The following is a 15,124-nucleotide window of genomic DNA, read 5'->3' as shown; positions in this document are numbered from 1 at the left end:
TGTATTGTACATAAACACAAAGGATAATGGTATGAGTGATCCCTGATATCTTAAATGATTTGAGCTATTCCTGATGAGTTAGGCAATAGATATCTTTTATAGTCTCTAAAAAGATAAAGCAGCTACTAGGACTTTTACTTCTATTTAACTGAACAATTGGCTATGCAGCTTCAGTCACATAGCTAACAGCTTGCATTCGGGAAGTAGTGGGATCAAACCCCACAGTTTGGCACCCCTGACGATGCTTTGCTGTGGTTTACGATTTTCGCAGAGGCAAATGCTGGGGGTCTACCTTAATTAAGGCCATGATTGCTTCCTTTCCACTCCTAACCCTTTCCTCTCTGTGTTAGTGTGGCAAAAAGCAAAAATGTAATAAGTAAAACTTCTATTATTATAATTACTTCCTCTTTGTCTACTAATCTAGGTGTTGGAGAAGGTGTTACTAATCATACACAATACCTGGCTTGAGAAGATATGCAGTACATCAATTACATTCTTCCAAGAGACATGGGTGTCTGATATTATGAAGTGGTTTTCACTATATCTTCAAACTAGTAAGTGTAGAAAGATGGATCTTAACAGTTGTGGAGTCTTACGTTTCAAGTATGTGTCTGATGTTGTAGTGGTAGTTTCAGTAACTATAAACAACATTAAAACATTTCTGAATGTGTTTGATTTCAGTTGACACATACTTACCAACAGGAGCAGCTAATGTTATGCTGCAGTTGACATTTGTTCCCTTGTCCATCCTGATCATTATAATGACTTCAGCTTGGTTCCTGATACCTGTTTTTGTCATAGCAATTCTATCTTTTCTACTGTGTCATATATTTAAGTAAGTACACTTCTAACCTTTAAAACAATTTTTTTTAACTGTTTTGTTATCAAAGGTTTTAGCTTAGTGTTATATTTTCAGACCAGGACTAATCAAGCTGCAGAGTCTGGAGGAAGAATCTAGCAGTCCAATGTACACCTTTGTAGCTTCATCACTGGCAGGTCGAGCAACAATCCAGGCATATGGAAAAGAAAATGATTACTTAGCAATGTGAGTTATACTGGCTAACAGAAGTCTCTAATATTCTGAACTAGCATATTTTCTGGTGACTTTATAGAGAAAAAAGTTTGGTTTCCATCAGAAGATACTGAACACATGGTTGTGCTTCAAGGATTGTAGCTTGTTTATGATGGAGAGTAAACTAATGAAATAAAGATTTAAATAAATTATTAGGTATTGTCACTAAGGCAGAAATGAATACTAAGAAGGAATAATAATGATGGTGGTGGTGGTGAATAATCATGATGAATGATAAAGTTAGAGCAGCTTGTAAAGATAAAAAGAAGGGTCGATGGAAAGAGTTTCTTAGACAAGAGTCCGTTCCTAGTCAGAAATGCAGACTACGGAATAGTTGGTGGTAAAGTCAACGGGATGTGTAAGCTATGTGATGGATTTATACTTATTAACACATTGATGGCTGAGCAGTCTAGATGGCCACTTAAAGCAAAATTATTCGGAAAGGTGGAAGTTAACATCGAGAAGCACAAATCCCTGAATTCCTGCAAAGGAGTTATCTTACATAGGGATTTGGTTAAGGCTTCTGATGATGATATTAACAGAAACCTTGCTCGTTGGGGTCTAACCGATGTCAAGAGGTTAAACAGGCACACTGGTGATAAAGCTGCTTGATGCGGGCAGTTTCATCCTGACTTTCGATGCCGAATTCCTGCCCGAACAGATACAGGTTGCAATGTACCATCTAAATGTATGCCCATACATACCAGCTTCAATGAGGTGTTATCACTGCCAGAAATTTGGCCACACCTTATTTTGATGTCAAGGTTCGATGACCTGCAAGATGTATGGGAAATGCAAGCATGCTGGTGTCGAGTGCACACAACCACCTCTGTGTGTTAACTGCCCAAATGTGCAATATCCAAGGAGTGTCCGAGATTCAGGGAGGAAAAGTAGATCCAGGTGATCAAAACTATGGATAAGCTTTCTTATCAATCAATTATCTGCATCTGGAGCTGTCGCCCAAGTGGCAGATTCTCATCGGTTGTTTGCATAGGCTTTTCTTAAATGTTTTCAAAGAATATGGAAATTTATTAAACATTTCTTTTAATAAATTACTCCAATCCCTTATTCCTCCTCCTGTAAATGAATATTTGCCCCAATTTTCCCCCCTAATTTCCAAATTTATCTTCGTATTATTATCTTACCTACTTTTAAAATCTACACTCAAGCTTATTCATTGTACAATAAATGTCATTCCATACCATCTCTCAGCTGGCAGCTCAGAACATACTGCTTAGTTGAACAGTTCATCTCCTTACTCCCATGTCTTCCCAGCCCAAAGTTTGCAACATTTTCATAACACTGCTCATTTGTTGGAAATATAAATATATATCTCTCACACACACATGCGTGCACGCACGCACGCGCGCGCGCGCACACACACACACAATAAGAGTGTTGCTTTCCTTTGGATCTTTTCTAGTTACAAGTAACTAATCTCATTTTGTTCCGTATTGAAGATACAATAAGTAAAATTCTTTTAAGAATAAAATTAATAATAATAATAATGTTATTTGTTTTACGTCCCACTAACTACTCTTTAAGGTCTTCGGAGACGCCGAGGTGCCGGAATTTAGTCCCGCAGGAGTTCTTTTACGTGCCAGTAAATCTACCGACACGGGGCTGTCGTATTTGAGCACCTTCAAATACCACCGGACTGAGCCAGGATCGAACCTGCCAAGTTGGGGTTAGAAGGCCAGCGCCTTAACCGTCTGAGCCACTCAGCCCGGCAAGAATAAAATTACTGTGTCCACCTATTCGATACAATTATATTTTGTAGTGATTAAATCCTACATGAATTATAAACACTAGTTAGGAACATGTTTTGCCCTAATTTTGGGCATCTTCAGCCTAATAATAATCTTAAGGTCAAGTCTTAAATCTATTAAACATTGGAACTTAATACTAAATACAATGGTCTTATGCTAAAAAAATTTTTTTACAAAAGTTGTGCTTTTGGTGATATTTACATAGTTTACAATATGTACATTAATTAAAAGCCAGAATTTGTGAACAAGGAAGCAACTAAATTATTTTATTTTACAATGACTAGAAAACCTCCAAACTGTAAATTGGATTTCTCCTACTGTATAGATGAAAGTTTATGCAAATGTTTTTCATATTGACTAGAGATTGATCACAGCGTGAAGTGAGGTTTCTCCAGCTGTATGGATGAACATTAGGTTGAAGGTTTTACAGTTGGTTCGTTCGTTTGAATCTTAAGGTCAAAATAGGCAATTTAACAAAAGATATAGCATATTTAAAACAATGTGTAGAGCAGAAAAAGGTTCCAAAATTTCTAAGACCCACACAGAGGAAAGGTATAACCAACACAAATAGAATTCAGAACAAGGTCAATGAGATTTGGATAAGAAATGAAATTAAAGCAGCATACAAAAAGAAAGCCCTCTTAAATCTACAATTATATAAGGTTCATTTAATTTTGGCCCAAAAGTTGTCTCCGTTGCAATGGAATTCATTCCAACTACATGTAGACTATAAATTGAATATTGCATTAGAAATGAAGCAAGCAACACTTGATAAAAAACTCTCCCAATTAGTACAGTCTAAGATACGATCTCCCACACATAACAAAGTTTCACAAAGAACAGTATCCCCACATGATAACACATCCACAGTATTACAAGTTGTCCATTTCATGACTGTATTGATGTTTAATCAAGAAGTAAGTATAAATAACCACCTAATCGATACTTTATTATTGCCTCAGGCAAAATTGAATAAAATTAAAACTTACAGGTCATGTTTCGACCACTTAGTGGTCCTCTTCAGCTGTATAAATAAAGAACTGAAAAGAAAAAACATTATGACAATAAGCACAAATAAAAGTTCTTTGGAGACTCCTTTGATAAAAATGGAGGTCATCAGAATAGGACATCTTGCCTCTCGTTCTTGTTTGGAAAAGATGTTTATTCTGCGCTGTCTAGAGGGTCTGTCTTTGAGCGCGACCTGGTGAATTAACGATGTGATACAGTTTGACAGTTCATGGTAAGCTCTGGAGAGAAGGGAAGTAGAGTTTTATCGCCATCTAAAATAACATGTGAGGGAGGAGGGAGATTGGGCTGTGCTTTTGCGATGTCGTGTTTGATTATATCTCTTGTTCGTCTAGTCTGTTTCATGTCTACCCATTCTAAGTATTTGCTAATATTCTCGTATAAGATGTTTTTATGCTCGTTGTTTTCATTGCTTTACTGGTGGTCAACATACTGTAGCTTATTCATCCCTGACGTGGGCCTCACTGCTAGCTTGCCCACCGGGCATACCCCAGAGCAGCTCGTAAAGCAGAGTGTTGTATTTATCTCAATAACTCATGAATGAATCAACAGATTGTCATTTTGTAAGCTCCTATCTACTGCAGAGAAATGCGTGTATCCGTCCACGGAGTTTGAATGACTTCTTATGTCAACATCGGGAGTATTGCGTTTATAAAGTCAGAAGAATGTCATGCTCACAATATTACGGGCGCAGCAGAGCAGCGGTTAAGGTTAATGTGATTAGTCCAATGAAGATCATTGCATAGATTAACACCTACGTACTTACAGTGATCCCCATGAGGTTCTGTTTGAGTTGCTTTTTTTTTATCTTTTCCAGTTCTCATACCAAGGAATCCTGCAGTGGGTCCCATACATGGAACCATGCTCTAATTGGGGTCTTACCAGAGCCTGATACACCCTCTCCTTTACATCCTTAGTACAACTCCTAAATATATTAATTATTATTTACAACCTCGTTAAGGTGATTACTCCAATGAAGATCATTGCTTATATTAACATCTAGGTACTTAAAGTGATCCCCATGAGGTACTACTGGTCCTTAAAACTGAGAGGACTTTTTCTCTTGGTGTGCAACCTGACGTTTTATCCCATTTACCATCATACTATCGTCTGCTGTCCATCTCACAACATTGTCTAAGTCTTTTTTTAGTTGCTCACAATCCTGTAACTTATAACCTAATCTATACTGCAAAAAGCCTTATCTCTGAGTCCACTTCTTTACTCATATCATTTACATATATAAGAAAACATAAAAGTCTAATAATACTCCCCTGTGGGACTCCCCACCTCTTATTTAGTACAGAATCACATAACTTACCTACTCTAATTCTCTGAGTTGTGTTTTATAGACATTTAGCCATGCGTTCAACCACTCTTTTGTCTAGTCTAATATCCCTCATTTTCATCAGTGGTTTCCCCGTTATCTACTCTATCAAAAGCCTTGGATAGGTCAAGTATTGTATGAAAATCAGCATAGAGAAAAGCAAAATTATGGTGATATCAAGAGGAGAAAGAGAAGGGAAAGGCATTGTGAAAATTAGTGGTCAAAGCCTGGAAATGGTAGACAAATACCTAGGGAGTGAATTAATGCAGAATACAAGGCTGGACATGGAGATTAGCAAGAGTGCAACAGGGCAATGCATTGTTTGGAATAAGGAAGTACCATGGAAGTCTAAAGAGATAATGTACAAAATGTATTATGCATCTGTACTGACTTACGCAGCTGAGACCAGGACAGTGACAAGTAGGGAGGAGAGCAGAATTCAAGGCAGCACAATGAAATACCTAAGAAGTATGATAGCAAATACAAGGAAAGACAGAATGAGAAATTAAGATCTTAGAAAGTAAATTGAGATCGGAAAGGTAAATGAGAGAAGTGATAGGATTAAATTAAGATGGTTTGGACATGTAAAGAGGAGGATGGAGGAGAAAGGAATACCAAAATAGATGATGAAAATTAAGTTCAAGGGAAAGAGTGTGCGAGGGAGTCCTAGTACAAGGTGTATCGATTCAATAAAGAGGAGTGCAAGAAGAAACCTGGACTGGGAAAAAATTATGGAAGACGAATGGTGGAAGGAGAGAGGAAGGTGGAGAAGTGCCATAAATGCCCTGACCTGACAGGGGATGGATAAGGGAAAAGGAAGAGTTTGATGATGAAATAAAGAAATAAAATTACATGACCAGTTTCATGATTTATCCACTATGAAAAAAAAAATGAAAAAAAAATTTATGCATATATCGAGATTTACAGAATGTGTAGTTATCAAGGATCGAGCTTTCAGGACTGTACTGTATCCCCAAAAGTAAAGGTAATATGGGAAATTTTCTCACTTTTCTTGAAAGCAAAGGTTTCTTTCTCAAGGTAGAACAATCATGAGATTAACAGGTGCATTTAACAGATATCAGAAAAATTAAAATATTAATTTTTGAAAGTATAGAATCATCATAATTTTTTGTGTGGGTGTAACCCCTTCAATTTTAATGACATGTGATTATTTCAGTTCATCCTCAAGAATGACTATATTTGAAGCATTCTGCAAAATTTTAAGTGAATCATCCAATAAAGTTATGAAATGAAATATGATGTCAATGAATAGTTTGATTCTTTGTTTACTTACTAAGAGAGTAGATAACGTAAGTCAAACAGCAAACATCATACGCGGTGTTGTATTCATGTACTAAATAAACTATTCTGATAGGAACATAAAACTCTTTTAAAAACTGCTAATGTTTACAATAAATACTGGGAATTTTTGCATGAAAATTGGTGCAGACAATGGAAGATGTGATGTATGGGATAAAACAAAAAAATAAAAGTGAAGACTTTTTAGTCTATATAGCCCCTTAACAACAACACTAAATATAATTCTGGCTCTGGAACCTGTTATATATTTCATTTTAGAATGTAGTATATTAATCTGAGAAATTCTCACCCATTATTTTGTTATTACAAATAAGTTTTATTTCAGGTTTGTCAAGCTCTGTGATGTAAATGCAACTTGCACACAGTTAGTGAGTGGAGCTATATGCTGGTTTAACTTCAGGATACAAATGATTTCAGGTATGTATTATGATATTGTACAACACTGTATTTCATCTGATACATTCATGTTAATAGAGCATGACAAGATTTGCAATTTAAAATTTGTATGATAATGGTATTTGTTTGTTTGTTGTTGTTACTGAGGATTTTAAAGGGACAAAACATCTAGGTCATCAGCCTTTAAAATAAGGAAATTATATATCAACAGGTAAGGGGCCTCTTTAGAGGCAGCCCTGTTTCCAAGGAGTGGCAACCCTGCTTATATGAGTCCCAGAGTACACTGATCTAGTGTGTAATATCTGGTATCGATCTCAGCTCAGGGTTACAAGTGAAAACCTCAAGAACATCAAAAACAGGGAAGATGGACTTCAGTGGAGATTTATTAACTTAACCATTGTCGTTCGATTTTATAATGGTCCATATTCGTTCGATTTTATAATGGTCCATATTGACTACAATCTCTACTCCAATAAATACACATTTGATATTTAAAATCAGCCTTGTCAATACTTAGAAGTTATTAAATTATTTGTTATTACTAGGGCCTGGATTTTTAGGTTCTTAAAAACCAGTTTTTAGTTTTTTAATAGCTCAAAATAGTTTTTTAAAGTTTTTTATTCTAATGAAACAGTTTTTAAAAATCATTTCAATCATTACTAAAGTTATACAATTCCTTCAAACATTTTTGTATTTTATTGTAACCTTCACGCCTCTCAAGTACAAAACTATACCACTTATTTCAAAATATTCTCTAAATATTGGACAGAATGGCTTAATGAAAGCATTTCAAAATCAAAAATAACAAAGAATAATTATGTGCAAATACAATAAATGTATCATGTAGGTTAAATTTTTGTCACTTCCAATGCATCAAGAAACAAACATTTTCAGAAGCACAGAACACAGTTTTTACTTGCTTTTACATTGTACCACTAAATACATTTCCAGATTTTGCAGAGTAAAACTTTTTCTGTTATCTCTAAAAATATTCTTATAGCAGGAAAATGTACACTCCACACCACAAGAACTCACTGGAGCAAACTTAATTGAAGCAAAAGCTCTCGGTCCCCATGGTACCTCGTCAGTAACTTCTTCCCCCTGAAGTATTGCAGAAACATTCTTCATTGTTGAAAATCCAGGGTTCTGCTGTAGAATTCTGGTGAGTTTGAGTAAACAGGCTGCACCGACTGGTCCTGGTATTTCCTTCTTCAAAATGGAGTCCACAACTACCATTGCATCTTTTAATTGCAACGATGCCGACTCAACACGCTCAATAGCTGCAGGAAGATCAGCAAATTGTGCCCTAATGAAGGCAAGTAAAACAGCGTTCTAGCTATTTGCTTTACGTCGCACCGACACAGATAGGTCTCATGGCGACGATGGGAAAGGAAAGGCCTAGGAATGAGAAGGAAGCTGCCGTGGCCGTAATTACGGTACAGCCCCAACATTTGTCTGGTGTGAAAATGGTAAACCATGGAAACCCATCTTCAGGGCTGCCGACAGTGGGGTTCGAACCACTATGCGAGCTCACAGCTGCACGCCTCTAACCGCACGACCAACTCGCCCGGTTTTCATTACGTGTGGCCTCCCCAATACTCTTACAGATCTGAGGTTTTCTTTGCAGCATTCGTCTTATGAGCCTTCAACCACACTATTTATGTTCAATAATTTATAATTATCTATAAAACTTGCTTTTCATTACAGTAATGGGGATTTTTTTATTAGAGGTATGTCAAATAATTCCTTACCTGCTTTTGGCAGACTTGACAAAATATAATATTGCCATCTGTAGTGAAATCCGGATCATTACCAATCCACTGGCGAATCAACCAACTTCGAGATGACTTGCCTTTAGGCATTGCTACTTCTGAGATGCATAAGCTTCTTAAACTGCCTGCAATAATTGATTTAGAGGGAAAATTAATTTTAGTCTGTCGCTCATTAATGTGTATAGATCTAAACAATGGCATCCCAGTAGCTGGCGGTAGTCGACCTACACAATGAGAGATGTTCTGAAGCTGGCAAGTTAGGTGGACTTTTACCTGCTAGATATAGGTCAGTGAACGCCAGGGGACTGTTTCTTGATTTGTGCTGTAACTTGGTGTAATAGTATCGTATTACGTTGTTTCTCTTGCACAAGTTATACTTACAAACTACTTCCAGTTCCAAACCATGAAGTCGTTTCAAAAAGTTGTGCATAATTACTGTACCGAGAGGTACACCTCAACTCCGCTCATTCAAAATAAGCGCCTTAATGAACTCCTCTATCGACCAAAATGTAAAATTGCTACTACATAAAGTTGAGACTTTAATCAGAAGATGTCACTACTGAAATATTAAGTAATTGTGTTATTCTGAAGTTGCCTAAACTGACTGGTTTTATTTGCTGTGTGTTTGTTTACATCAAGAAGTTTGGACGTTTTTCCACAGATGTCACTACCAAAAATCTATAGTCATGCACTCTGGTGCAAGGTAAAGGAAGTGTTATTGAAAGAAATTTTGTGTTTATAGGTTTTCTCAACTTTCATTTGTTTTTTGTTTTTATGTAATTCTAGGTTTGCAACATTTCTGTCTCATTCTGCCAGTTTTGAATCTGGCCAATGCATTTTCTTTTGTAATTAATTTTCAGCCTATCACAGCTCCTTGTTCGGTTTTGAGTGTAACTTTTGGGTTCTGCCAATAAAAATGAGAGGGCCTGTCCGGATTAGCCCAGAATCCTCTCAAACCTTCCCTGAGGGTATATAAGTTGCGGCTATCGAGTTTCCTTGTCTATCGATCGTCGTCTTTCTGAGTGTGTGTGTTAAGGCAGGTAATGGCCACATAAATTCAATCTTTCTTGCTGTTTCCGCATACTTATCCGAGGGGAAGATCCGAATTTCTAACTATTTAACCATTTTAATATAACCTTCCTTTTCATGTAAAATTTCATAAAGTCTTTAATTGTAAATCGGGGATAGAGAGTTAATTACCCTCTCGAGCTCCCCTTCATCTTGGTTCGAGGTGACTATGATTTCGCAACTTTTCTTTCCTGTAATATATTAAAGTTATTTCCATGCGAGCCACCTCAGTAGTTTAGGACTAGCCCCAGTTTCATCGGCCGAGAGCCCTGTAGGATTTTTATATTGCATTATCTGGGAGCGCAGTGTACGCCTTCATTCAGTTTGTGTTCGGGCCGTTAATTTAACCTGTTCTTTTTCTGCAAAGGCCCAGTAGGTTGGGTACTAGATACCCCTGTGTAAAACTATTTCCATTTGTAATTCGTGCCATATGAGGCCAGAGTGTGTAAGATTGTGATGTGATGTTGCCTTGAGTAGGCTGTAAGAAAGCGAGAGCATGTACGCTCTTTTCAAAGTTTTGTAATAGTGAAGGGTGCCTCTGGAAGGCTAGATATTGTAATTTTGGGAACAAGTGCTCTCGAATTAGGAGATCTCTGCCCTTGACTAAATTATTCCTCATTTTGTAAATTTTGTAAACTTGAGCTTGTAGCGCACAAATTGTAAATCATTGGCTTGAAGCCCAAAATTGTTAAATGCCCTATTCTGGGATTCTCTATTTTAATCCACAAGTTTGTTATTCTTCACTCAGTGAAGAACATTGTTAAGTTGGAAATTCTAAAAGAAATATAACCTTTAGTTAAACTTTTTAATTCAATTTTTGATATTGTAGTTAGAACCATTCAAGCCTACACCTTCTTTCACCTCTCTGCGTTCCACAGATACCCCGGAACAATTTTGATTTTTTTAAAATCACTTTCATTAATATTTGGTACTTCTATTTCAAAATAATGTAATATTGTCTTGAATAGCCCATTTAGTTATTTTTAGGTTTTAACCTCTTATTTAGCCATTTTTTAGGTTTTAAAAGATTCGAGTAATTTACTCCAATGGTAATTAAATGAATAAGTAAGTTAAAATACTGCAGTTAGCTAGGAAGGAATAAAATAGTTTAAAACCTAAAAATCCGGGCCCTAGTTATCACCTAATACACCATACATGTTTCAAGGACCTTACTGTCTGTCCTCTTTCTCAGGTTTTTTTTCACACTACCAAATATCTCTTGGATCTCTTTACTTATTATTAAACACCAAACACCAAAGTTCTAAACATCTCTTAATTGAAATCAAATATGTAGCATAAATAAAGTAAAATATATCATAAATGTCATAAAAGAACGCTAAAACTACACTATTCTATTTACAACCTTCTTAAAATGTCATCCTGACCTAAAAAGTATAATCAATTTTATTAAAATTAGCATCTCTTAAAATTTTACTAAAATCTTCCACTTTAGAGATCACGTCAGTTAAATGTTGCTGGTATTTCCATCTGTCCTCGAACACTCCCTAGAGTAGTAGCTCTTCGCTCCAACCTAAATGAATATGCTGTCGTCCATACATAAACATAATTGTCCTTGACCTTAGCATCGAGCAACATGCCTGCCAGTAGAACATCCAATATCAGTATCACTATCTATCTCCTCTATCAGCAAATTGAGATGTCTAGAAGCAAAACTGGCAATGTCCAATCAACCCAAGTTTAGAGGAGAGACTGATTTATTAGAACTCTGTAACTAGAGGAAATACATGCATACATTTTTTATGGAATATAACCCTTCTACTCTTAAACATTTTAAAATGCAGCATAACCTAATACAGTATCTATGATAAACTTTTAGCACTGACATTATTAAAAATGGAGATTGACAGGTTTGCAACTAACAGGTGGAGATTTCCACTTCTGTATCCAACATTCTTAGTAGATTGCCATAATTGCAAGTGAAATAATAGAAAATCATGATGAAATAAGAATTCAGTGCATATTAACTGTGTTTAATCACATAAATAGAACATCTAAACCATCAAATCACTTGTTTCTAAAAAAATCCTTCTCTCTCAATGACTTTTTCCTCATTCTTCATTGTTTCCAGCAAATTTGTGTAAAACTGAAGGCTGTCAAACATTTTCCACTGATTGCCGTCATGTTTGGTCAACAATTTGTCAATGTCTCACAATGTCAAAGCATTCACTTTTAATGCCTCTTTCAGTTACAGTACAGTTAATCATTCTTATATTTCTGCAAGTTTTACAAACACTTTTAGCCACCCCTATGGCACTTCAATAACGAGGCTCTCCTCGCACTAGCACATTGTTCATTGGATTTGTTCTTGCTCTTGTTAGAACAAAACACTTGGTAACATCAAATCAATCAAGTGACATCTAACTCATTTGTGATTGGCTAACATGGATATTACTATTCCTGCAACTCAAAGCTACATGGAGATTGCCAACTTTGCAACCAACTGCAATGTTTAACGTTATATTTGAAGAGGATTTTTTTCAGTTACACAACTCAACAATTTTGTCATAGATGGGATTTACCTCACTGAATGCTATCCAAACTTTAACTCATTTCTGCAAGAACATGGAGATCGCCAGTTGTGCTTCTAGACCCCTCAATTGGACAATGATTATTATTTTTGACACCCAAATCTGAAACTCAGTCAATGATTCAGATGACAACCAACGGAGGTCAAGGGCAAACTGAAACAGAGTTTCAGATTGTGGTGTCATAAATAATCATCGTCCAATTTGCTGATAGAGGAGAAAGATAGTGATCCTGATATTGATGTTCTACTGACAGGCATGTTGCCCAGTACTAAGGTCAAGGCCAATTATGTTTATGTATGGACAAGAGCATATTCATTTAGGTTGGAGTGAAGTAATAAAGCCCAAAAGATATTTGGTAGTGTGACAAAACCACTGAGGAAGAGGACAATAAGACCATCAGAATGTTGGCCGGCAGGTGAGGGAAGGTGGTGGTATACAATTCCTAATCACTGGATTGCATGACAAAGGTCAGGACTCACTTCCAAACCTCTCCACAGTGCTTATATGGAGTGAGGGCATATGACACCGTTGATGGTGATTTGTCCGTCGAATGGTGATGTAAAGCTTTGAGCAGTCCCCTTGGTGTTATTCGACAGGAGTAGAGGAGTAGGCTACGAGCCGACACTGGAGTTCACCCTCTTCCTACCTCATCATCATAATATAACCTCCAGATGCGCAGATTGCCTATACCTGCAGCAGGTGAGCCAAACATGTCCTCGGACACTGCCAACACTAAAAGCCATGCGATATATAAATAAATAAATAAATAAATAAATAATGCTAAGGTCAAGGCCAATTATGTTTATGTATGGACAAGAGCATATTCATTTAGGTTGGAGTGAAGTAATAAGATCCAAGAGATATTTAGTAGTGTGACAAAACCACTGGGAAGAGGACAATAAGGTCCTTGAAACATGTACGGTGTATTAGGTGATAACAAATAATTAATTAAATAACTAAGTATTGACAAGAGTGATTTTAAATATCAAATGTGTATTTATTGGAGTTCAGTGGAGATGGTGGAAGAAGCAACCCAGTTACTAAGGCTCAAATGTGAGCTGGTGTAAATACCACAAATTTATATAAACTGAAAAGGAATATGTATATTCTGTGTGTTATATTTAACTGGTGACTATAATGCACAAAATGTTTTTTATTTGAACTGGTAAGTTGGAAAGAATGCAATAGCATTTACTCAATGAAAAGATTAATGACAATTCAAGAAGAAGGCACGTATCTTTCACATATTCTGTTAAAAATTCCTGTCCTACAGGAAAAAAATTAATAACACTAAATATAAGTATTTGATGTCTAAAGCCTCAATGGCTCAGGTGGCAGCACGCTGGCCTTTCACCACTGGGCTACATGTTTCAAATCCCGGTCACGCCATGTGAGATTTGTGCTGGACAAAATGAAGGCAGGACAAGTTTTTCTCGGGGTACTCCAGTTTTTCCTTTCATCTTTCATCCAGAGCACTCTCCAGTATCATTTCATTTCATCTGTCAGTCATTAATCATTGCGCCAGAGGAGCATCGCAGGCTTCAGTAGCCAGCACAGTTCCTACCCTTGTCACTAAATGGGGGCTTCATTCATTCCATTCCTGACCAGGTTGAAACTGGAAACAGGCCGCAAATTTTTCAGAAGGATTTGATGTCTCTTCTATCGTATATACTGCAGAATCACCATGCTATATAAGGTACCATGCACTCCAGCCGGATGACTCAAGTACAGCTGAGGATCATAATTTATGAGCTTCATGTTCTTTGTTGATGATATGTATGAATATAGCACTAGTGAGTGTTCTGTGTACCAGTCTAACTTGTACTGATTGGTTGACGAACACCCACTAGTGCTATATTCGTACAGCTGAGGATGTCAAGAAGACCCTGATTTCTGAAGGTACTGAAATATTTTGTTTACCGTGGCATTAGTTCAATATTTGGCTTAATAATTGGTTTAACCGTTTGTGAAGGGACAAGAGATCTATAGTAATCAGATAATGTTTGGGTAAGTACTGAGTTAGACTGATAGGAAAATGAATAGACGGATGGAAAGACGGAACGATGCTTCTTTCTCCATGTGATATCATAATTGGAGGACAAAGAAGAGAAAGAAAAGGAGCCAACACTATAGAGCAAATGAATCTATTGTAATGCAGGGTTATTTTATTTGTTTGCCAGTGAAAAGGGCCTAAGTAGACAGTTAAATGATGGAATTACATCCTGTAAATAATTTTCCTAAAGAGTTTGAAATGTATTCTTTGAGATGGTAAACAATAGAGTATATTATGTTAACAGGAACATTTTTTTTCTTTGTTAGGAAAAACACAAAATTCAAAATATCTCACAAGGGAGGGGCATACCAGGGAATCTCTGATCTTTCAGAAATTAACTCGTGTGACCTACATAAAACATTAAAGTTTACATGTTTGAATTGTCGCACTTGTCTGTGTTGTTCTCAAGCTTAGGGGATGGTTAAAGGTGGTATCACCATCACATGCCTCCGAGCATGGCTGTTTAAAGCGTGCACATCATGCAAAAAGGAAGTGCTGGCATACTCTCAATGTGCCCTTCTTTAATTTCTTTGGGCTATCTATGCTTTTAGCTTCTTCCTATTTATATTTAGTAAAGATAGTCGGTTGTTTGTTTTTAATATGCCCTATTCCAGTGTTGTTAGTTTAAGGACTCTAGAATTTAAGGAAGTATGATTCTAAGTTTCTGAGATGTTTAGTTTGATTTCCTCATTAGGTTAAGTTTTCTATTTTATGTAAGTTAAGGTTATTACTAAGTGGAGTTACATTTTAATAATTATATTAAGTTCAGTGTTAT

The 15,124-nt window shown here is 36.5% G+C and overlaps 1 protein-coding gene across 1 annotated transcript in view; it reads left to right on the top strand.

Annotated features, from left to right (window-relative positions):
- LOC136881324 (ATP-binding cassette sub-family C member 12) overlaps positions 1-15,124 on the top strand; it is a 171,790-nt gene that overhangs the window by 154,704 nt on the left and 1,962 nt on the right. The window contains exons 21-24 of the mRNA XM_067154145.2: positions 425-554; positions 682-835; positions 917-1,045; positions 6,837-6,928. Coding sequence (XP_067010246.2) covers positions 425-554; positions 682-835; positions 917-1,045; positions 6,837-6,928 — 505 coding nt within the window. The remainder of the gene's footprint in view (positions 1-424; positions 555-681; positions 836-916; positions 1,046-6,836; positions 6,929-15,124) is intronic.

Source organism: Anabrus simplex, chromosome 1 (genome assembly GCF_040414725.1).
Source record: "Anabrus simplex isolate iqAnaSimp1 chromosome 1, ASM4041472v1, whole genome shotgun sequence".
Lineage (NCBI taxonomy): Eukaryota > Metazoa > Arthropoda > Insecta > Orthoptera > Tettigoniidae > Anabrus > Anabrus simplex.
The sequence above is the reverse complement of the archived record's forward strand: the minus strand, read 5'-3'. Positions and strand labels throughout refer to the sequence as shown.